General features: G+C 43.1%; 1 protein-coding gene across 1 annotated transcript in view; it reads left to right on the forward strand.

The window, feature by feature from the left end:
* Nucleotides 1-25,595, forward strand: part of CCDC60 (coiled-coil domain containing 60) — a 152,668-nt gene that overhangs the window by 63,937 nt on the left and 63,136 nt on the right. Inside the window, exon 2 of the mRNA XM_072722964.1 lies at nt 622-701. Within this exon, the coding sequence (XP_072579065.1) occupies nt 622-701 (80 nt within the window). The remainder of the gene's footprint in view (nt 1-621; nt 702-25,595) is intronic.

The raw sequence follows: 25,595 nt of genomic DNA on the forward strand, positions 1-25,595 counted from the left end.
GTCTTGGGAGGTTTCCCTTATGGCCCAGCAAAACAAATGAATACTGGAAAGAGAAGGAAAAAAACATGAACAACCACCTGGATAAATCACTCATAAAACCCTGCTATGGGGACAGTGAGGGGAAAAAAAGGACCTTGGCATCTTTACATTGACAGGATTTAGCTCTCCAAATCAGCTACCTATGCCACCAACAATGATTATTAACCTTTAATTCTTTGCTTTACTTTGAGTATGATGCTAATAAGAGCCTCCATTTATCAAACGCTTGCTATGAGTCAGGAATTTGGCAATGACTTTAACTGTCACAACAAGATAAGAATTATTCTTCCACTCTGCAGAAAAAAACTGACGCTCAGAGAGGTTAAGTAATTTGTCTGAGATCACACATCCAGCTACCAGACAGAACCGTGGTCAGAGCTTAGGTCTGCCCGTCTCCAAAGCCTTTGCTATTTCCACTGTATATATGATCCCTCTTTGGTGTAGACAAGGTTGTTGCATCATCCAGGACCCCTCCAACCTGGTCGGAGATCTCAGATGAATGCATGAGCTTCCTGTAGTCTGGCTCCATTTGTAACAGTTGTTCTAACACTTTTATCTTTTCACTTCTTGCCTTCTCATCAGGTGCCAGACAAGCCAATGAGGAGCATCAAGTATATGGACAAGGAAATAATAAACCTCAAAAAAGACCTTACACGAAGCCGGTGAGTGAGCCCAGCAAGGAATAAACCATAGACAACCTGATAGGGATGAGCAGGCTGTGGGGCAGTACCTACAAGTTCTTGCCAAGTCCCCCAACCCTAAACATTAAGCAGAAGACTTACAGGAGGGTAGCCCTTGGTTGGACTTTTCAGGGAGTACCTGCACTGGACTTACCTCTCCACCCTTACTCATGCCAGTTCTTGCCTAGAATTACTTTTGCTTCCCTTCCTGGACCTGAATCCAACTCAAGAGAGTTCCCATGTACTCCAGAAAAATCTCTCCTTTTGACTCCAGGTGCACAGTATGGTAGCCCAGAGTCAGATAGACTCAGTCTCAAATACTGGCCCTGCCACCTGCCAGCTGGTAACACTGGAGAACTTATTTAGCCTCCCTGAGTCTCTGTGTTCTCACCTGTAAAATGAATATAATATGCAGTTGCTAGAAGGACTGGATGAAATAATGCATGCAAAGTGCGCCTTGCAAGGCCTTAAACACAACGCCGTCTGTATCCTTCCCCCCCCCCCCCCAACTCCTTCCTGTATGATGGTATGGGCAAACTGAGGTCCAGAATCACATCTTAGTCATCTCTGGGTGGTGAGCTGAGCTTTTTCTCCCTCTCACCCCTTGACTCTGTCCTAGGATCTGGAATGGTTCCAAGGTGGGATAATAAATGGGACTCTTGGCAAAGCAAGTCAAGGCAGAGTAAAGGATGGAGACTCTCTGAGCATGAAACACATAAGGATGTGCAAAGACAGGGTCATACAGGCATTGTGGAAGGCCTGTTTATTTCATATGTCTCCCACTCTGAGCCAGACCACAGACAACACGTTTCCTTCCTTCCTGTCCCTCTTCTGGAAGCCCCTCTGTCTCCACTGCCCACCTGCACCTCCACCCCTTCTCCATCCAGCAGCACAGCTGATGGGATGGGATAGCTGAGCCCAAGAGGAGGCTGGAAGGTGTGGGCCTGGAAGGTGGGGAGGAGGAATGGCATGAAGGGACTAAGGCAAGTACTGACACCCATGGTGCAGCAGAAACGTAATCCAAGCCATGCATGTAATTTTACATTTTTGAATACCCATGCTGCTTTTAAAAAGCAAAAAGAAACAGGTGAAAGAAATTCTACTTAACCTAATATATCCAAAGTGTTATCATTCATCATGTCGTCAATATAAAAAATATCAGTGGAATACTATATTTCATTCTTCATACACAATGAAAAGTGACAAAATGATACAAAATGAGGAGCGATGAATTTACACTTAGGGCACATGTCAGTTTGGACCAATCACTTTTCAACTGCTCAGTGGTTGTTATGGACTGAATTGTGTCTCCCCCACTTCGCCCCCCACAATTCATATGTCGCAGCCCTAACCTCTAATGGCTATATTTGGAGATATGACCACTAAAGAGGTAATTAAGGTTACGTGGGGTCCCAGAGATGGGCCCCTGATTCATCAGTACTGGTGTCCTTATCAGAAGAGAAGACACATCAGGAAGCTACTGTCTGCAAGCCAACAAGGGAACTGTCAGGAGAAACCAATCCTACTGATACCCTTGATCTTGAGCTCCTCCAAAACAGAGAAAATAAATGTCTGTTGCTTAAGCCATTCAGTCTATGGTATTCTGTGATGGCAGCCCAAGCAGACTAATTTAAGAGTCAGTCTTGAGATAATCCTGCAGAGAATATCCCCAGCTAGAGAGCTGATGGACCTCAGTCTCAGACTCTCCCATGGAGCTGAGCTCAAGGATGACATGTGAACTTGGGTCTGGGAATTGAGGGCTAAGATCCACAAGGACTCCTCTGTTAGTTGTGGACATATTGGCCTTACAGTGTTTGAATGCAGGCTAGAGGGCTTTTGAGGCTGATGCCTTGGGAACTTTGGGGCCTCTGGGAATGGTGAGAGGTAGCATCAGGAAGTCAAGAGTTACCGGAATGGGGGCAGCATCAGGGACAGGCAGCAGAGAAAGAGGATTGCACAGCAGAGAATGAGCACCTCAACAGGGGATCTGTCTTCTGATCCGTGGTCATGACTGGAGGATATTCGAGGCTTCAGAAGGAATAGTGCAGCTTGGAACTTGGATCAGAGGTGAGGTTCAAAACACAGAGCAACCATATGTCATGGGTATCAATCAATCAGAACAGTCACTGGCCATACAACCATTAGACCAAGTTGGTTCTTACCAGCTGAATACTATCAACCTTAAAGTAGGTGAGTCTGACCCAAAGCTCCAGGTGCAAATAACCAGAATCACTAGAGCCTGAAAAATGAGAGTTTACACAATAATCTGTATCCTGTAGACAAATAGTTGATAACTAAAGATACCAACAGATGGCTTGATCTATGTAGACTCCATCCAGCCCAAGAAGGGCAACGAGCAGTGCTGAGCCAGCTTGTAATGAAAATGGAGCACTAAGTTTTCAGGAAATTTGCAAGCCAATTATTAAACGCAGCTATGGTTAAAAATAAAATTATATAAACTTATAATTAAATACATCATACTAGGGATCCCTGGGTGGCGCAGCGGTTTGGCGCCTGCCTTTGGCCCAGGGCGCGATCCTGGAGACCCGGGATCGAATCCCACGTCGGGCTTCCGGTGCATGGAGCCTGCTTCTCCCTCTGCCTATGTCTCTGCTTCTTTCTCTCTCTGTGTGACTATCATAAATAAATAAGAATTTAAAAAATAAATAAATAAATAAATACATCATATTAAAATGAAGGTAATAAAGACTCAAAACCCATCACTTCCTAATGATTTTATACATTTTACTGTTATCCGTGCTCTTGATGATATTTCTGGTTATGGCATCTGTGGTGGGAACGCTGTATAACAGGGGCTGGTGCAAATGTCTTCTCGGCTCCATGTTTACTGACATCACATTGGTAGCTCGAAATCAGCCACAGTGGAAATATTTATGTCACAGAAATCCACAAATGCCACAAATCAGGGCTTATTTGTACCCCCGGAGAGACAGTTGTTAAGTGTTCCCAGGCACATCCCTGAGGACATGCCCCCCCCCCCCAAATGACTAAGGCTGAACTTACCACTAATCCAGCAGAATATAGGGCTTTAGTCGAAAGGTGATAAAGACAGTGGCTTTTCTGCCACCCTTGAGTTGGCAAGCTGAGACTGTCACTCCTGCCAGATGCATTTACCATGGCTCTGAAACTCACTAGAATTGAACATCCTCATTGGACAGGCTTAGCCTGTCCAAATACTGGACATGAAAGAGAATGTGGAAAAGGCCAGCAGAAAAGCCGCAAGCAAGAAAACAAGAAACAACAATAAAATGTTCCACCTGGCCACACTCCTGGATCCCACTGACATTTAAGGGAACAGCGCGTCCCCTCCAGAAGGAAACACCCTGCTTTGCAGGGGAAATCACCTCTCCGAGGGATGCAAACCCCATGTGCCCCTCTCCCAAGACTAAATGAAGCGAATTATTAGCAAAGAAGATGTTGTCTTTTCCACTTACTGTGTTTCAAACCCACTTCACCTCCTATTAGACTTCAGCCTAACACGAACCAAACACCTTGACTACCTCTTAGATTTTTATTTAATACTTCAGCCCTCTTATAATTCAATTGCACCATCCCCAGTTTCATGGCCAGTTTAACATGATGCTAAAAAGAATAAAAATCTAACTGCTTTCCTCTTCGCCTGCTCCACCAGATGTTTGGTGGAACTAGGCAGCAGGCTCTGCGCTTACTTGTCGAATTTCTTCTACTGGAAGTTGACAATTAGGGCATCTGCATGTGCCCAGTTCTGGGATGACTCGTGCAGCCAATGACATATCGTCCTCCAAAGTGGCTGGTGCTTTTTATTGCAAGTGTTTTAAGTAAAATAAACATCTCTAAAGCTAAGACAACTGCAATGTTGACCTGAATTCATGATTTGCCCGAAGTTTATTTAGGCAAAATCGCAAATAAACACTGATGAGTTACCCCACCTCCCCATATTCCCCAGCAGACCCCAGCAGGGTACAGATTACAAAAGTGTTCCCGAAGTCTGAGATTTTGCTTCCTAGCTGCATTTGGTAGACAGCTGACTCAAGGCAGTTAGAAATAACAAAAGTGGAATTTTGGCAAAGGAAGAAGCTGGGTTTTTTGTATGAGATTAGGCATTTTAGTTTTCTGTGTTCATTCATTTTCTTCAACAAATATTGAACATCAAGTACCGCCAGGTATACACCAGGCATCATTGCATATTTTGAAGACATGGCAGTGAACAAAACCGCCAAAATTCCTGTCCTCAATGAATAAAAAGCAATAATGTGCATTAAAATGGGGCAAGGACAACAAACAAGTTAGCAAGTGCTTAAACAGGATGGGAGGGGCAGTTGGGCTCAATACTATGAGAATATAAAACAAGGTGATGCATACAGCATGGCAATAGGAGAAAGCTGCTACTTGAGCTAGAGTGATCAGAGGAGGCTGTTCTGTAAAGGGGGCCCAGGGCCTGGCATCTTAATGGTGAGAAAGAACCATTCACATAAAGATACAGGAGGAAGCGAGGTAGAGGACGACAGGTAAACTCCAGAGGACAATAAAGGGGGATGAGTGACAAAGATGGAACAAGCTGGAAGTGTTAGAGAAGCAGAGAGAAGTCCAGTGTGGCTGGAGCTGAGTGAGAGAGAGTGAGAGAACCAGGAAATGAAATTAGAGAGATGGGCCTTGGGCCTCGTAGGTCATGGTGAGCATTTGGGTCTTAGCCTAAAATGTAATGAGAATCCATTGGAGGGCTCTGAACAAGAGAAGGCTATGATCTGATTTTTAAGAGAACATTCCATTCTGCTGTGTAGAGCCCAGTCGAAAGGTTGTAAGAGTTGACAATGGCCTGGCAGGCAAATAGCAGTGAACTGGAGACAAGTAGACGGATTCAGTATTTATTTGGAGCCAAGGGACTGGCTAATGGATTGGATATGAGGGACAGGGGAAAAGCAGAGCCCATGTGCTACAATAACTTGTTTTCATCTCTGCCTTCCTCACCAGGAAGTAAGATCTATCATAGCCTAGACTATATCACGTCCACTGTCGTGGTCCACAAGTAAGTGTTTGTTGATGGGATGAATTAATTATTTATGATTTGACAGTGTTTAATAAGGGACATTCGCTCTGAGATATGGTTTGTGTCTGAGCTGATAGGTAGAGTGAGTTTCTCCCAACTTTTTTTTTTTGAAACAAGAAGAGATTAGACTAATAATTTAATTAAGTTAGATCCAGGATGATAGATATGTGGCTCACGTTCCCCCACTTCTCTATCCTGTGCCCAAGGCAGACATCACTAGTGGACCACAGCACTCTTTCCACATGAGCCCAGATTTGGATTCAAGAATCCTCTCAACCCAGCACTCCAGATAGGCACCACTATGGACTAGAGTTGCTACCCAGGGCATAATTTAGTTGTCATCTCTAAACTAAAAGACTCTAAGGAGACTTTAGGTCTATAATGACACCTTGTTAACTCGATTTGAGGATTGGCACATAAAAGACCAGTAGAAGAAACAGACCTCACCCAAATCCCTTTATGAATGAGGCTGATTTTTAATCAGTGGACCTAAATAGTTGGAAAAATTATAGTTGACCTCAGATATTCACTGACGGCTCTCAGTAACTTTTGCATCTCACCATTCAACACCCAGGACCTCTGCATTCATAGCCTGGAACTCAGAACTTCTTCATTTAGAAGTTCAAGCCTGATTCTTCCCCCTTTGAAACCCTTACCTGCCCCCCCCCCCCAACTCCTGACTTGAGACTTGCCTCAAAGCCCCAGAATTGGTCAAGATCATGGATTTATATGCCAGTCAATGCCTTGGATGTAGGCAAAGTTAAGGCTTCTGAATTGCACCTCATGAATCATTCAAAGAAGACCTTAGCACCATCCCTCCTCCTCCGCCATGTCACATCATCCCCACGCCCTGCAGCCAGCGAGTGGACATTAATGAGTCCCTGACATGTTCCATAAAGGCAAGCACCTGGCCCTGGGTCCTCAGCCCAGAACTGATAAACACAGCCGCATGCCCAACGGGTAGGTCACTGCTGTGGGCTGAAGGAACCTGACTCAAGTTAATTGCATTTTTATCATCTTGAATGTGACCCAGAGGCCCTCCCCATTTTTTTTCTCTCTTACTGATGTCTTCGTGTGTCTTTGACACCTCTAGTTAACCATAGTTCTAGGGCAAGTTTTCTTCTCTGCTTTTCTTGTGCCGCTCTCCACTGAGGGTAAATATCTTTTTAATTCCTTTCCTTGTGGCTAGGGCTACCTCAGAGGATCCCACAAAAAAAAGAACTCAACCAAAAGACCATGTTGTCAAATTTAAGTACCAAAATATCTTGAACCCTTGAACCCTTGATTACATAAGGGTCTGCACAAAACCTTGTTTTCTGAAATTCTCTCCTAGATCACAGGCAAGGTACTCAGTTTTATAGTTAAGGCTTGGAGGGCTTACATAATACAATCAGAACAATTGGAGTCAGCGGTGGATTCAAATCCCAGCTCTACCAATTATTATCTAAGTGGCCATGAACAAATCAATTCATTTCTCTAGACCTCAGTTTCTTTATCTATGGTATGGGATACAGGGAAAACAAGATCTTCCCACTGTTGCTGGTATTTGTGAGAACAGATGTGGGTGAGGAATATATGGGTGAGTAATTATCAACAAATAAAAGGTAGTCTTGATTTTTCAGCTAGTTTTGTGAGATCATTGTAATACAAAAAAAGCATCAGTGTTGGAGACAAACAGTCCGAGCCCTGTCCTTACCAGTGGAGTGACCCTACTCTGGTCATTTTACCTTCCTGAACCTCAGCTTCTCAGCTGTAGGATGGAATCAGTGCTCCCTTCCAGGGATTTCTTTAGTGAGGACAAAAGGAGACAAAACCTTTTCTGCTTCGGTTCCTTCCCTTAGCTCTTCTAATGCTCTGAGAACAGACAAGACCAGGGAATTTAGTCACCACTTATAAGCCATGTTAGTGATGAACAAACTGCCTAATTTTTCTGAGCCCCAGCATGGAGATTGCATAAATACTTTCTCCCTCTCACAGGGCTCTTGCGAGTATTAAAAGAGTTAATATATGTGAAGCACTTAGAACAGTGCCTGACCTATGGTAGGTAAGTGCTTGATAAATCGTAGATGTGTATCTTACCTCATCCATGTACCCTGTGTGACTAACTGTAGCTATTTTACAATATGATCGTGAGCTCATGGATTCCTTCCTGTCCCCAGTTCAGGGGGCTCCAGGCAGACCTTGGCATGAGATGCGCAGAATGTCACACGTAATCCCAGGTTCTGAACCTTGGAGGGTCATGTTTTAGGGAGAGCTGGAGCAAATATGATTGGGCGGGGGGAATCAAGATGGATAGTTCATAAGTGGAGACTGCAAATCAGCGGTTAGTACTGGATTTCCATATTAATTTTAAATCTCTTCCTATGGGGATTGTTGAACAAGCCATTACTCTAATGGATGTAACCACAGGCTACACAATAAAGCACTAATCCACCACTTAGAGCAGATATTGCATGCATTAAGCCCTGTAACTTTTTTGGAAGTTTTTATTGAAATATAATATAATGCAGGAAAGCACACAAATCATTAAGCAAACAGCTCAATACTTTTTCACAAAGCGAACACGCCCAGGTAACCCACACCTACATCAAGAAAAGCAACATTACCAAAGTGCCCCAGAAAGCCTCCTCATGCCACAACCCCTAGTCACCACCCTATCCCCCCACCCCAAAAAAGCTATCTTGGCTTCTAAGACTGAGATCAGGTTATCCTGTTTTGAACTTTACATAAATGAAATTATATAGTTGGCATTCTTATAGTACCTGGTTGTTTCCACTCACTATGTTTCTGAGGTTTATCCACACTGTCTCAGCTGGATGGAGTCTGCTCTCTCTCTCTCTCAATGTCTACCTAGTTTCCATTCTGAAAAGATAGCATGACATATCTATTTCAGTATTGATGGACATTTGGACTGTCTTCATTTTGAAGGTATTATGAACAGAGCCGCCACAGAACAAACACTCTTACACATGAGTTTCACTGAACATATGTATTTCTGTTGAGAATATACCTAAAAGCGGTATTGTGGGCTCTTTGAATTTGCATATGGTCAGCTTTAGTAGACACTTCCTGTATCCCAAGCCCTATATTTTAAAGAACTTTAAAAAATACACAAATAAAACAATCTTAAAAAACTAGAAAATACAGATCAATAGATATAAATACATAGTAGAATCACACACAATTACATCACAGAAGAATGATTATTCATATTTTGGCATATCACCTTCCAATATTTTTCTATATGGACATGTAATTTTTATAAGTGCATAAACTGTTTGGTAACCTGATTTTTTTTACTTACCAATAGATTATGAACATCTTCCAAGTCAATACATGTCCATCTATAACTTCATTTTTTAAACTTAGTAAGAAAATGTTCAAATAGCCATTAAGACAGACAGAATAATATAATTACCCTCTATAGACCCATTGCTAAGATCAATGATTGTCAACTCATAGCCATTTTTTTTCATTTACACATCACCTTCCTTCATTATTTTGAAGCATTTATTATTTTATCTGTAAATATTTAAATGATTATCTAGAGAAGGACTCTTTTTTTAAACCACAACCACAATGACATTACCACATCTAAAAAATAGCAATAATTCTTCAATATCAAATATCCACTCAAGCATAGCAACCATCTTAATAGCTGTGTAATATTCCATTGTAAGAATGTAGCATAATATATATAACCCATTTCCTATCACTGGACTTCTTGGTTATTTTCAATTTCATCCCATTACATAAACAAGGATGGGCATCTTCAGAGTTAGATCATTATTACCTTAGTTCCTTAGGATAAATTCCTAAAGTGTGCCAGCTTTAAGGTTCCAAACCCTTCACTGAAGTCCTCTAGACTTACACTGTGTTTCAGTTGCTAAAAAGTAGCTAATTTGAAAATGTTTGAAAACAAAATATTCTTCTCTCTTAAGAGAGAGAAAAGCAAGAAATACAGGGTAAGAGGCTGAAAATACTTCAGACATGACTTTGCCCGTTTTCCCTTTAGCATCATCTTCAGCAGCAAATAAAAGCAGCTTATGGAAAGCAAAATGAAAACGTAAAGTATTCATGAAATAACCCCCCCTCCCTAAATTTACTGGCAACGTCCAGCTGAGCCACAGGCAGAGCCAGCCTGCATCAGTGAGATCATTTACCATCCCCAGGATTCTTCACGTAAAATATTTGTCCTAAGTACTTAGCACTTCCTGTAATCCCCCAGCCGCTCCAGAAGTGACTGTTGTCACCGGATGAGCCAGACTGTTTGCACCCAGATGTGCTACTGCCAGTGGCTACATCCCATTCACCTTCTGCAATGCAAATGAAAACTCCCATTTTTCTGAACAGACTATAGCCTTTGACCACATCTCTCTCTGCCTGGGGCTTTTCTATAGTGTTAACTGACATTTTGCAGTCTTGATTTCACTTATAAGTAAAAGGAAACAAAATTGCATTAAAAAGCCAGAAACCTCACAGGTTTGCCAAGCTCATCTCAGAACACCTGAATAAGTGCTCAGGAGCAACACTTGGGATGCTGGACCAAAACTCATCTGGCAGCCCACTGTGAGGAAAGTGACACTGTGTCATTTGTGCAACCCACAACCCACAGGAGCACAAAGCAATAACAATAATAAAAATAGCAGGCAACTTAAACCCTGTTATTCCAAAATTAATGCTTGTAAATATGTTTCAACAGGTATTAATTTCCTCATGACTCTATGCCAGAAGTGGCTAAGAACAAGAAACATCTTTAAAACCAGTTTCCCAGGCACCTGCACTTCACCTGACCTAATAATGTACTGACAGATAGTATAATGTGTCATGACTTTTGGAACCAGCATGAATCCTGGCTCTGCCCCCAATAAGGTGTTTAAAGTGGGCAAACGACCTATCTTAGAGTCTCATTGCCCTTATCTGTAAAATGAGGATAATAATTAAAACTTCTTCACAGGGCAGTTATAAAAATAAAATGAGTTAAGATGCATATATCATGTACTTGGATTGCTTAAGTGCTAAATACACAATACAACCAGAAGAGCCGATACTCCTGATGGCTGGTGTGTATACCTCCCCCAAGTGCTTGACCATGCTACTGGGGTTCTTCTGTCCCCTGTTTAGGTGAGATTTTCTTTTTTTTTTAAGATTTTATTTATTTATTCATAGACACAGAGAGAGAGAGAGTGAGGCAGAGACACAAGCAGAGGGAGAGGGAGAAGCAGGCTCCATGCAGGGAGCCCGACATGGGACTCAATCCCCGGCCTCCAGGATCACACCCCAGGCTGCAGGCGGTGCCAGCACCTGCTGCGCCACCGGGGCTGCCCTGGTGAGATTTTCTTATCACCTGTGAGGGGACCTGGAGATGTCTCATTCTTGTCTGATTGGAAAACCAGGTGCTGGAGAGCATGGAACTGTAAGAAGGTTAAAGATGCTATAGTTTGCTCTTTACCTGGAGAGACAAAGAGACTGATCATTATTAGGGATCATTATTAGGGATCTTCATATTACTATTACTTTTACTGGAAGTGGAGTAAGCAGCTTGAATCAGTGGAGAGAGAAAAGGATGGATGACAACTGAACCAACCTATCAACCTATGTCCTTCCTCCATACCCACAATCTCACCACCGAGAACAAAATAAACAACTACATCATCGAACCATGTATTTTGTAATATAAAAGAGGCTACAAATTGAAGTCAAACATCTTTTATTTTTCCAGTTAACCATCACATGAAATGTCTCAGGAAGTCAAGCGTCTCACTCTAGGAGCTTCACTTCTCCCTTTGGAGAGAAACAGAGTGTGTGCACACACACTCAGAGGAGAGAGCTAATGCTCACTGCGTGTCTGCTGCTATTGCTTCTCACTACCACAAGGTGTCTCTGTAGAGTATGGGTCCTCCAAGATCTCCCAGACCATACTGGCCATTCTTTGCTGATAACTCATTGATCATCATAGCTCTCAAAACCCATAGGATTTCAACAGATGTCTTCCCCCAGTCAGTTTACCTACACATGGGAGGTTACCTTTAGGGGCTCCAGGATGTTCAATGATCCCTGTTCAATCTGAGGGAAGCTGCCCAACTGTCTGACCAAAGGCATTTTCTGGCCCTTTTCTTGCAAAAAAAATATTTACACGGAGAGCACAATTTCTTTTTCTTTCCTTCTTTCTTTCTTTCTCTTTCCTTTTTTTTTTTTTGGTGAAGCCCAAATATGTTAGATAAATCATTTTAACAGATGGGCAATGACGTGAAGTGAAACATTTCCCCAAAATCAAACCCCACCACAGCCACACCTTGTCATATACCACCAGATCAGGTGGGCCCCTTAGAAACTTACCTGGACTTTATCTCCTCAAAATTTCCCACAAAAACAAGAGTAAAGTCAGCAAGAATGCTCACAGCAGCACTTTTCTTCCCTGAGCTGAAAAAAATGCAGGACAGCCAAATCGAAGAGCCTGAGAAGAGTCTAATGATGTTTCAGCAAGTTCTCTTGGGGTGTGTCTGAAGCAGACAAAGTTTGAGGGTCAGGAATTTCTGAATGTTTTGGGCTGCCCTGTCAGTCCCAGTGGTGCCGTTTAAAGAAAATGCATGGCCTGGCCCTTCAGCACATCTGACTGTGTGTTTAGCTTTAGGAATCATTCTCGGTCAGACTAGCTCCAGACAAGAGTTTCCTGGCAGCAGGTAGATGCAAAGTTTAAAAAAAATCAATTAGAATACTATTTTACAAGATAATCCTCCCCTTTTTTAGAGGGAGAGAGCACAAGAGGGGGAGGGGCAGAGAGAGAGAGAGAGAGAATATTAAGCAGGCTCAGGTTCAGTATGGAGCCTAAATGCAGCAGCTTGATCTCACGACCCTGAGATCTTGACCTGAGCCGAAATCAAGAGTCAGATGCTTAACCAACTGAGCCACCCAGGCACCCCTTGCAAGATAATCTTTAAATCAGAAGAGCTTTTCCAGGAATCTATTCAATAGAACAAGATCCAAACGACTACTTAAAGCAGGAATCTGAATCCCCCCATCCCTGCCCTGAGACAGCCCAAAGTGCACAGTAGCTGCAAAGCCACACTTTGATCCTGTGAACTTTTCCTGAAAGCTTCAGGGAAGCATAAAGACTTGCAGGGAGACAGTATATGTTCAGAGCGCATCTGCCCCTTGTACAATTCCAGGGGCACCATTCACAGTTTGTGCTCCAAGGGAATAGTGCCCCCAAAAGGCCATTTGTAGAATACAATGTTCATAACGCCCTTGGGTTGTACAATTGAGCAGCCCTTTATTGGTAGTCATAGAAAGATAAAAATAATAGCTTAAAGAGCTCTCAGGGCTTAGGGGAGGAAGTGTGTATATGGAGGAAGAGATGAAGAAGAAGAAGAAGAAGAAGAAGAAGAAGAAGAAGAAGAAGAAGAAGAAGAAGAAGAAGGAGGAGGAGGAGGAGGAGGAGGAGGAGGAGGAGGAGGAGAAAGAGAGAGAGAGAATGAATCACAGACCAGATTATTGGTAAGAGTGTCTCTGGTGGTTGGAAGACTACATACAGCCTCAAAAGGCATGTGTTCAGGCTCATGTACCTTTACCTGCAATATCCATCATAGGTCTTTGATTTTTGTACTTACTGGCAGTGGTTGGCCTGGAAAAGGGAATAGAAAAAGACCAGGTAAAACATATAGAGGGTGTAGGGGGACGTATCCCAGGCAGAGAAAATATTATGCACATGGTCACAGTCAGGACAGGACCTGGAAGGCTGGGTGACTATAGACATCTTTTACTAAGTTCTTGCTCTGTGTCAGGGACCAGGCTAGGACTTGATGTAAGGTCATCTCAAACATGAGAGGAAGATGAGAGATGACAGCTTAACCCCAGGGACCAAACAGTGACAGGAACAGCTTTCAGGCTGATGCGGCTCAGCGGACCCTGAGTGAATGGGAGACAGCTGGCCTGTGGTCCTGGGCAGAGGTTTCACACCTTTTGGGATACCTCTTAATGTACTATGACAAGGACAAGCAGCAGCAGACAACCATCCTATGATCAGGGGGCCACTAGGAGCTGCTTCTTATGGTGACAGGCAAGACCCAAGTTGTAAATCCAGAAGGGGAGCCTTTGACCACCACCCCAATGCACACACACGCCAATGGCACCAACCCCTCAGACCCCTCCCCTTGTCCTGATGCTTAGTGAAGTAGCCATTGCAAATTCCTGAGGAGTGTTCCCTGTCTCCAGTAAGTCATCTCGAAGAACAATCAGGCAGGAGAACACGGGTCCAAAGATCACAGGCTGGTAGTCTTGTGCCTTATTCCATTGTCTGTGATCTATCTCCAATTAGAAGCCAAGAGTGCTTTGGAGATTGCCGGTATGCTCTAGAAAAAAAGCCTCTCACCCTGCTAATGAATTTTTTATGTCCACCCTGGCAGGTCCATGAAAAACAATCCTTCCATTCCATTTAGTCATTAAGCACAATAGGTAATAATATGTATTGTATTGTAGGGTGGGGTTTGCATGCCTTTAAAAAAAATAGTCAACCAGTTTATCTCAGAGCTGAAAGCCGATCAAGCTTCTGTTTTGTCAGCACCTGTGTGCTGAGGAGCACAGCAGTTAAGACAGACCAGAGTGCAAATCCTGACACTGCCACTTTCTCATTGGGTGACTTTTAGGCTTCAATTTCTGTCAGCCTCACTTTCCCCATCTTTGAAATTATAGTGCCTGCCTCATGGGGCTAGTAGAGGGATTCAACGAGCTAACCCGGGGAGAGGCACGAGGGCCCAGCCCACCACACAGAAAGTGCTCTGGTAAATAATGGCTAACATTAGGATGATTTTCCAAGACTCAGTCCTCCCCAGGGTTTTGGACTTCATGGATATTTAGCATCTTCTGCCCTCCCCCTCTAAGTCATAATTTGCTTGTAAATATGAGGGGGCAAACAGACAAGAAGGAAGGTGGGGAGTTGAGGGGAGCAGGAGGAAGCACATTAGACTCTGGTACACGCACACTTGCTCATATTCTGTCCCCAGTGAGGTTCAGAACTCCTATAGCAGTTGCCTAGAAACCGAGCTGTGGTGGGCTTCTGCTCCCTTCCAGAAATCACCCTAATTGGGATGCATGTAGAACTGTTTGTTGACACTTGGCAGGTTTTTCTTCTTCTTCCAGAAGAGATGCAGTCTTCTCATACAAATGCTGACTCACATTCATTAAAGAGTAGCCCTCGGCCAAAGCACCTTTTAACCACATAGAAGCCAGTGAGGTTGGCAGCCTCCTTGGTCCACGTCCTCTGATGATATGGCCAGTTCAGGTCACCATCACCATGTTTGCATGTCAGGATGTTTACAAGGTCCGAGGCGACTTCTGGGGGGCAGGATGGTGTGTGCACAAGGGTTTGTGTATACATATGTGTGAACAGTGAGGTCACATACAACTTGCAAAGTCCAGGAAATTCAATCAAAGCACAACATGTACATACTGTGTAACCTGATATTAGATGCTGGAGGTGGCTTCCTTCGGGGGATTTAAACACCACTTGTAGTCATTTGGCATAGGTAGGTCAGAGACCACATTACAAGCTAAGGAAATAACTTTCCTGAGAGGCACATGGGGAGCCTGTTTCATTTGATCACTTAGAACACAGCTATATTCTAGCTCCCAGTTGGAAAAAAATATATATATTTCAAAGGCATCCATTTATCTCTTTCCTGTTTGGATGATTCAGCTTCTGCACAGACGGTTCTATATGCCTGCTCCATCCAAGGAGAATGTGAATGGACCACATCAAAATTGGGTGTTGGTGTTGTTATGTGCCAGAAAGTCGGCATGTATTTAATTAGGTTCTGAAATACAGGAATGTCAAATGATTTAGTTATTCATGCAATCAATATTTTACGAGGATTTCCTTTGTGCTGGTTCTAGGGAGAGAGAAAACATCTAGAAATCGGCCCCGCCTTTGGGGAGCTCAGTCTGGTGTTGGGGTGGGAGGAGGAAATCCATGGACAGACAAGTCAGTCAGCAAGCAGCTCGGGGGTGCCTAATACAGCTTGGGAAAAGCCAAGGTGACTTCTAGGGTGGGGTGGGGTTACCTGAGCAAGTTCTGAAGGACAAGTAAAAGGTAGGTAGGTGAAGAAGGAAAGAGCCTTCTAGGCAGAGGAGTATATGAGCAAAGGAACTGAGATGAGGAAGAGCATGGTCTTGCAGCTCAGTATTGCTAGAGTGTCACTTGACAAGGAAGAGACCAAGGAGATGGGACAAATCCAGCTCATGCAAAGCCTCAGGGGCTACCCTGGGAATTCTGGAAATAATAGGCAATATTGGAAAGAAGAGGAGAAGAGCTCCAAGGCAGAGATGTCAGTGAAGAGGGAGGAGCAGATACCCAGAGGAGACATGATGACAGCCCAATATTAGAGCATGGTGACCAGGACGGAAGACTTTGGGACTTAGCCCCACAGAGGGGTAGAGCCCTGAGACAAAGCAGTGAGGACAGAAGGGAGTCATTGGAGGACTTAACAGAGCAGAGCAGTAGGTACATTTTTCACAAGAAGTTCATCCTCATGCTGAGGAAGGTGGCTCTGTGCACCATGGAGGACCAAAATATCAGAGGAGCAGAGCTAAGAAGCAAAAACATTTGGGTCATGCCAAGATTTTCAAATATCAAACCCCCAGCTAAACACGTCATGCTTTTCAGCTCTTTGAGTGGTGCCTGAGGTGGCAGAGGGTTTAGACACAGCGCATTGGACTGGGAATCCAGAGACCCCATCATCATCTTGGCTCTGCCTCTGATTTTGGCATATAATTACCTCTCCTCTCCGCACCTGTTTCTTTATTTGAAAAAACGAGGGTTTAGAGCTCTCCCCAACAGACTTCTCACCTCCAAAAATACTCAGTCTAGCTTCTGACTCGGGGCAGGACAATTCCCAAGGCCAAGCTGTAGACACCAGACACCAACTAGAATGCAAATCCTTTGATTCTGGCCTCACATCGCACCCTTGTATACAGTTCATGTCCAATAAGGATGTCAGGAAGGAAGGAATCGAATGAATTGTATTCAAAAGTAGGCAGGATACATAAAAATGGGATCAGCAAGCAGTGAAGAGATTTAGACTAGGTAAATACTAACAGTCAATTTGGGAGTCAATGAGAAATGTTGCCTGAAAATGCTGGTCTCTAATTCTAGAGACAGATAAGAGAACTGACCTCCAACAGGGATCAAATAATCAACACAGCCCTTCTTCATCTTCTTCTTCTTCTTTTTTTAAATTCACTGAGTCAACTAGCCATTTTTAAAATTGGCAATCAAAAATGATATTTATATATATATTCTTATCGTGTGCCAAAGAATGGGAAGGGGTAAAAGAGATGTGGTGAAGTGTGATATGGTGAATACCTTCAAGCAATTTAATTTCTAGAGATGAGTTTAGCCCAAATTCTGAAACTGTTTTTAAATAGAGGCACAGCTTCTTTGCAGCTCAATTTCACTCCTCACCTCCTCCTCTGTGTGTGTGCATGCATACACTTGCGTGCCCTGTGCTGATGAGAGGGTTAGCTTCTCTGATTGTGGCCCTAGCAATTAGCAATACTGTGATTAGGTGGGAAGGATTGATCCTTCCTCTTCACAAAGCAGTTTTGAATCTCCGGTTTCCCACTGCAGTTGGCATTCGCATGACCTCTTCTTTAAATGCCTTCACATCTATTTCTTCATTTTTCGGCTTTCATAACAAGTTGGATAAGACACTATTATCTCAGAGAACAGGTGAGCAGGACAGGTGCAAGCCTCCACTCCGCCCCAGCTGGGTAACCTCACAAGAGGTCACTGAACCGCTCTGTACTTCGATTCCTTACTGTAAAATGCAGCTATTACTACTACCTGCCTTGTGGAATTGTTTAAAGAAGTTAAAGAGCCTAGGAGCTGTTGAGTCTATAGTTCCTGGCACATAGTAATTATTCATGTTCTAGCTGCGGTGATGATGGTTATGGTAGTGGTGATGGTTCTCCCTAGCTGATAGAACAGAGTGGTTCATTATTCTGCCTATGTCACACAGCCAGTTGCTGGTAGAGTGAGAATTAGAACCTAGCTTTTTTTTTTTTTTAAGATTTTTATCTATCTATCTATCTATCAATCATCTATCTATCTAATTATTTCAGAGAGAGAGAGAGAGTGTGTGTGTTTGTGATCAGATGAGAAGCTGCGGGGGTGGGAGAGAATCCCAAACAGACTCCCCGCTGAGTGTGGAGTCTGATGTGGGCCTTGATCTCACAACCCTAAGATCATGACCTGAGCCGAAGGAAGAGTCGGTCACTCAACCAGCTGAGCCACTCAGGCACCACAGAACCTAGCTTTTTAACTGACATTAAAGTACATCCCACTTTCACCTAAACCCATAGGTTTGATTTGAATTCACTGTTCAGCAGTCTCCCTCTGAAACATCCACCTGGGCTGTAATATGGGTTCCTTAGATGCTTCTTTCCATCTTCTTTCTCCCCCCTCCTCATCTCTCTCCTTTCCCCTTTGTCTTCCTTCTTTTTTTCTTTTACTGAAGATTTGAGATAGAGATTAAATAAAGGAAGAACCCAGAAAAGAAAACCACTTAAAATAATTAGAAGGCTTCTGCATGTAATTTCTTATTCAGCAGAGCAGAGGTTAATTCCCTGGCCCTTTAGCTTAATAAATTTCATTACTTACATGATAACCAAGTGTTTTTCCCACCACCACTATGGGCAACTGAAGCACGGACCTTTTTATGAATTACTGCATAATGCAATTTACCAAATCCCAAAATAATTGTGGTCTAATTACACTGTTCCTGCCACCACCCTCCAAGAATAGAACCTCCTAAGCTCACCTCTTGAACCAAGTGCCACTTCCCAGAAGCCTTGCAGGGCTTAGAGCCAAACCATCCCCCTGGCTGTGTGCACAGCCAGAGAGTTGTAACAGCAACCAGTCATGGCTTGGACGGTGATGATGAAAACCATGATTGCTACTATTTACTTAATATCTCTAAGGTGCCAAGCACCACACTGTCTCCCACGTGTGGTTTCAACAATGTCCTAGAATAGGTTTTCATTTATTCCAGTTCAACAGAAGAGAACAAGTACATCTGGAAGAGGGGATGGTGACTCATCCAAAGTCATAGACACCAAGAGATAAGGAAATGGTAGCCAGTTAAAACTAGAACAGATCATTTCCAAAACTGGTACATTTTCCTCATGCAACACTTTGGTTCAAACCACCTGGGTTTATTTCTTTTTTATTTTATTTATTTATGATAGTCACACACAGGGAGAGAGAGAGCAGCAGAGACATAGATGGAGGGAGAAGCAGGCTCCATGCACCGGAAGCCTGACGTGGGATTCGATCCCAGGTCTCCAGGATCACGCCCTGGGCCAAAGGCAGGTGCTAAACTGCTGTGCCACCCAGGGATCCCCCACCTGGGTTTAAATTCCATCTCTACCACTTACTAACCTATGGTTAGACCACTTGGCCCTCTGAGACTTAGTTTGCTCCTCAGCAAAATGAGGATAACTACCTACCTCCTGGGGAAGTTGTGAGGATTCAAGGAGATAATGCGTATTTGAGTCTCTAGCTCAGCACCTTGCTCAGGCACATCTTTTTTTTTTTTTTTTTTTTAGAAGGGATCTTCTTTTTTTTTTAAATTTTTATTTATTTATGATAGTCATACACACACAGAGAGAGAGAGAGAGAGGCAGAGACACAGGCAGAGGGAGAAGCAGGCTCCATGCACCGGGAGCCCGACGTGGGATTCGATCCCAGGTCTCCAGGATCGCGCCCTGGGCCAAAGGCAGGCGCTAAACCGCTGCGCCACCCAGGGATCCCTCAGGCACATCTTTTTACCTCCCCCAACAGGAATGGCTTCTCTTCAGCTACAGCCACTGCCCTGCCTGCCCTGCCTAGTCACAGCCTTCACTCCTACAGGCTCAGACTCTCCTGTATCTGTTTCTTCACTGCCCTGACACCCTCAGTGGAGACTCTCTGAGATCTACTTCTCTTGGCAGAATGCCATGCTTCTAAGTTTCCATACCTGTCTCCCACCATCCAAACTAACCTCCCCCAACCTCTTTCCCTAGTTCATGGCCAGTGATTTAGACAAGGATGATGGCATTTTAAAGGTGAGAATCATGGGGCACCTGGGTGGCTCAGTCAGTTAAGTGTCTGCCTTTGGCTTAGATCATGATCTCAGAGTTCTGGAATCAAGCCCCCTGTGGGGATCCCCACTCAGCGGGGTAGTCTGCTTCTCTCTCTCTCCCTCTGCCCGCCCCCCCACCCCCGCTCCACTCATGAGCACGTGCTCTCTCCCTCTCTCAAAGAAATAAATTAAATCTTCAAAATAAACAAAATAAATAAAATAAACATCTTTATATAAAAAAATTAAAGGTGAGAATCATGACAATTTAGTCAGGGGAAAAAAGGGACGGAGAGAGAAAGAGACTCAGCTGGGACTACATTCTGCTACATAATGACCAAAGCTGGAGGCTATCAAGACTTAATCAAGGTAAAGACTTACCCATCTCACATAAAAGAGGTTTACCTTGGGATCCCTGTGTGGCTCAGCGGTCTAGTGCCTGCCTTTGGCCGAGGGCATGATCCTGGAGTCCCGGGATCAAGTCCTGTGTTGGGCTCCCTGCATGGAGCCTGTTTCTCCCTCTGCCCTGTCTCTCATGAATAAATAAATTTTTTTTTTTTTAAAAAGAGGTTTACCTTCTGAAGGAAGTACAAATACAGTAGCTTCATGGTCACTTACGGCCTAGGGCCCAGGTTCCTTCTGCCTTTTAATCCACTATCCTAAATACTGGCTTCCATCTGCAGCATTTCCTCATGCTCACACAATAGCTGCTAGGGCTGCAGCCATTACAGCTAAGTCTCAGGAGGAAGGAAGAGGGAGGAAAAGGCCAAAGGGTATAGGCCCCCAGCTGTATTAACTCCCTTCAAAGAGTTTTCCCAGAAGTTCCTCCCAATGACTCCCATTTCCACTCACTGGCCTGTCCCATCTGCCAGGGGAACTGGAAAATACAGTTTTGTGTGGTGTTGCTTCATTTTGTTGACTTTTTTTTAATCTAGGCCTTTGGATGCCCAAGATAATGTGGTTTGTTACCAAGGAAGCTGGGGAAAAGAATATTTGGCAGGTAACCATCACTTTCTGCCCTTAGAAGAAGGAAAGGAGGCAGAGAAGGAAAACCAGCAAGTGTTGATCGCCTATGCTCTCTCTGCCAAGCACTGCCTTTAAGGAGCGCCACAGTCTAGTAGGAAAAGCAGACCAAAAAATAGGGCATTACCATATAGTGTGATAAATGCAATAATGGGGAGCAGATGAGCACAAGCAGCAGGATGGGGGGATCCCAGAGGAGGTACTTGAACTAATCTGGAGCTGGGGGAGTAGGGGAGTATGAGATTGAATGGTGGACCGTTGACAATTTTTCTCAAGCCTTGAAGGACAAACAGCAATCAGCCAAGTGAAGAAGCAGCAGTTACTGCAGGAAGAAGCAAAATCATGTGCAATTTTAAGGGGTAGAGAATCACAAAGAAATGGCTGGATAAGTGGTTATAGATTGCTAGGCAGGAAAACTTTCCCCTTCCTTCCTTCTAGGTTCTTTGGCTGGTCTAATAATTAAATTGACAAGAGACAGATTAACAGGAGCAAAGCCAAACCAAAACCAAACCACAATTTAAGTTTGTATATACAGGTATCCATAGAAATACGAGACCCAGAAGTACCCAAAGCAGACACTTTTGATACCTTCTGAACAAAGAAACAACACATTTGTGGAGAACTGACATGAGCAAGGGATTTGGGTCTGGGGTAGCAAATTAGTGGAGAAGCAACAAGGGTTGTTCACACAGCCTTCTCCACTAGAGAATTTCCTCTCTGGTGATAAGTGATGTGGAAAAGATGTTAGGTTTTGAAGCCAATGGCTAGAAAAGGATTTTTGAGATGTCTTTGGTATAAAAGGGTGGTTTTATTAAAGCACGGGGACAGGATCCATGGGCAGAAAGAGCTGCACCAGGGTCATGAGCAGTGGCCCATTATATACTTTTAAATTGGGAAGGGGTTAAGGATAGTGTAAGTCTCTAAAGAATCTGGAGGCAAAGTTTCCAGGACCTCGAGGGGCTAGCTATTGTTGGGAAAGGGTCATTTATTACTATCTAATAAAATCCGAGTCATGAGACCTTTCAGATATATATTGATAGGTCATATGCTTGAGGGTTGATCACCAATACGTATCTTGTGGGGAGGTGGTAGAGATATAGGAAGTTTCCAAGGAATTTTTATGTTAAAGTAGACATACAGAATCCTGAGGATTGGGCTAAGATTGCCTTTTGCCCTTAGCAAAGTATTAATATCGAGGCAGTTGAGTTTCTAAGAGGAATGTCACTCTGCCTGTTTTAAGAACTTATCCATGGGCTGTAGGTAGTAAGGAAATTTAGTAAGTTTTCTTCTGCCTTTCTTTCCCACATCAGTAAGGACACCTTTCTTTCTCCTGGTACAGGGAGGATACCTTTTACAAGGGAGATTTATTTCCTACTCTCAGGGGGACAAAGGAGGGTCAGAGTGTCCTCCTCGCACTGGCTGTATCTTTAAGTAATTTTAATTCAAAATAATCAATATGCCACAGAGGCATATTTAGGGATGGCATATTCTACTTCCAATCAAGATAAAGCCCATATCCTAGACAACCTTCCTGCCATGAAGAGTCTAGATTTTGTCCAAAAGACAGTGGAAAGCCATGGAAGGGCCTGGAGCACTCTGATGGGAATGATGAGGTTTGCATTTTAGAAAGAGCTCTATGGATCTTTTTAAAAGGTAGACACAGGTTGTGAAGTGGAAAGACCAGGAAGCTACTTGGAGTAACAGAGGCAACGAATGATGGTTTCTGACTCAGATGGCAGCAACAGGAAGGAAGACAGTCAGGTGATATTTAAGAAGTAGAGTTGGCATCACTTCATGATCAGTTGATGGACATGAAGAGGGAAAAGGGGACAAAAGTAATCTCTCCATTTTACAGGTGAAACACACTGCTTTTTGCCATCCTAGAGCTATCCTAAACAGCACACTTTCTTGTGGCCAAAGACAACTCTATGTTGTGCCTTCTTGGAACTCAAATGGTATGTGCTAGGCAACATGGCAGGATACAAATCAATGCACAGAAATCAGTTGCATGTCTATACACTAACAATGAGACTGAAGGAAGAGAAATTAAGGAATAAATCCCATTTACAACTACACCAAAAACCATAAGATACCTAGGAATAAATCCAACCAAGAGTTTTCTAAAAAGTACAGAACACTTATGAAAGAAATTGAGGAAGACACAAAAAGATGGGAAAACATTTCATGCTCATGGATTGGAAGAATAAATACTGTGAAAATGTCTATGCTACCCAGGGCAATTTACACATTCAGTGCAATCCCTATCAAAATACCATGGACTTTCTTCATGGAGTTGGAACAAATAATCCTAAGATTTGTATGGAACAAGAAAAGACCCTGAATAGCCAAAGGAATGTTGAAAAAGAAAACCAAAGCTGGGCGCATCACAATGCCTGACTTCAAACTGTATTACAAAGCTGTGATCATCCAGACAATATGGTACTGGCACAAAAACAGACACATAGATCAATGGAACTGAACAGAAAACCAGAAATGGACCCTCAACTCTACGGTCAACTTATCTTCAACAAAGCAGAAAAGAATATCCAATAGAAAAAAGACAGTCTTTTCATTTATATGGTATTAGGAAAATTGGACAGCCACATGCTCAAGAATGAAACTGGACCATTTTCTTATACCACACACAAAGATAAACTCAAAATGGATGAAAGATCTAAATTTAAGACAGGAATCCATAAAAATCCTAGAGGAGAACACAGGCAGCAACCTTTTTGACCTTGACCACAGCAACTTCTTGCAAGATACATCTATGAAGGCAAGGGAAACAAAAGCAATAATGAACTCTTGGGACTTCGTCGAGATAAATCGCTTCTGCACAGCAAAGGAAACAGTCAACAAAACTAAAAGGCAACCTACAGAATGGGAGAAGATATTTGCAAATGACATATCAGATAAAGGGCTAGTAACCAAGATATATAAAGAACTTACCAAACTCAACACCCAAAAATCAAATAATCCAGTCAAGAAATGGATAGAAGACATGAACTGACATTTCTCCAAAGAAGACATACACATGACCAACAAGCACATGAAAAAATATTCCGTATCACCTGTCATCAGAGAAATACAAATCAAAAACACAATGAGATACCACTTTATACCAGTTAGAATGGCTAAAATTAACAAGATGGGAAAACACAAATGTTGGCGAGGATGTGGCAAAAGGGGGAACCCTCTTGCACTGTTGGCGGGAATGCAAGCTGGTGCAGCCACTCTGAAAAACAGTGTGGAAGTTCCTCAAGAAGTTAAAAATAGAACTAGCTGGGACACTTGAGTGGATCAGTGGTTAAGCATCTTCCTTGGGCTCAGGCCTGATCCCGGATCCCCAGATCAAGTCCCACAGCAGGATCTCTGCAGGGAGCCTGCTTCTCCCTCTGCCTGTGTCTCTGTGTCTCAAATAAATAAATAAGTAAACAAACAAACAAACAAATAAATCTTTTTTAAAAATAGAGCTACCCTACAACCCAGCAATTGCTCTACCAGGTATTTACCCCAAAGATACAGATGTGAAACAATGGAACACCTGCACCCCAGTGTTCATAGCAGCAATGTCCACAATAGTCAAACTGTGGAAGGAACCACAGTGTTCTTCGACAGATGAATAGATAAGATGTGAGATATATATATATATATATATATATATATATATATATATATATACACACACACACACAATGGAATATTACTCAGCCATCAGAATATTACTACCATTTACATGGATGGAACTGGAGGGTATTATGCTGAGTGAAATAAGTCAGTCTGAGAAAGACAATTATCATATGGTTTCACTCATATGTGGAATATAAGAAATAGTGAAAGGGACCATAATGAAAGGGGTCACTGAGTGGGGAACAATTAGAGAGGAAGACAAACCATGAGAGACTCCTAACTGTGGGAAACAAAGGGTTGCAGAGGGGAAGTAGGTGGAAGCATAGGGTAACTGAGTGATGGGCATTAAGGAGGGCACATAATGTCATGAGCCTTGGGTGTTATATGTTTGCAAATTGAATTTAAATTTTAAAATTTTAAAATTAAAAAGTAAATTTTAAATGGTGTCTGCTAGGTGCACACATACTGTACCCACACCTCGGAAATGCCACATGACTTTTGCAAAGGAGCCAGAGAGAATAAAACTGAAGCAGATAAATAATGACGTCTCCTTTGAGGATCAAGTCCCAGCCATGTTTTTTTTTCCATCTGCTTTATGATCAAAAGGAACCCACAAAAGGGACTTCTTTGGGGGCTGAGTCATTCAGGAAGGAGAGAGATCCATCTGAAACTTTTGATCTGAGAGGTGAAATCCTGACTCGGCAAATCTCCCATTGTTGGACATTACAATTAGCAAATGACCCAGGGATGGTAAAGAGATGGTCGGATGTGATTTAATAAGAATGTGGTTGCAATAAGCACTCAGAATATGTTTGCCATCAATTTGCTGTATACACAATATGCTACCAGTGCAATCTTTTGTGTATGCAGTTGACCTTTATCTCTGGCAATCTTGTCCTATAAAGAAGAGTGAAATCCTCCATTGCAAATCATTAGCACTCAGGAAATGGCTTTAATTTGCATGCTGACAAAGATATTAACTTGGGTGGTGGTGGGGGGAATACTACAACACGTCCTTTTGTCTGAAAGGCAGTTCAAAATCTGTGTTGTGACTACAGTTGA

This window comes from Vulpes vulpes, chromosome 10 (genome assembly GCF_048418805.1).
Source record: "Vulpes vulpes isolate BD-2025 chromosome 10, VulVul3, whole genome shotgun sequence".
NCBI lineage: Eukaryota > Metazoa > Chordata > Mammalia > Carnivora > Canidae > Vulpes > Vulpes vulpes.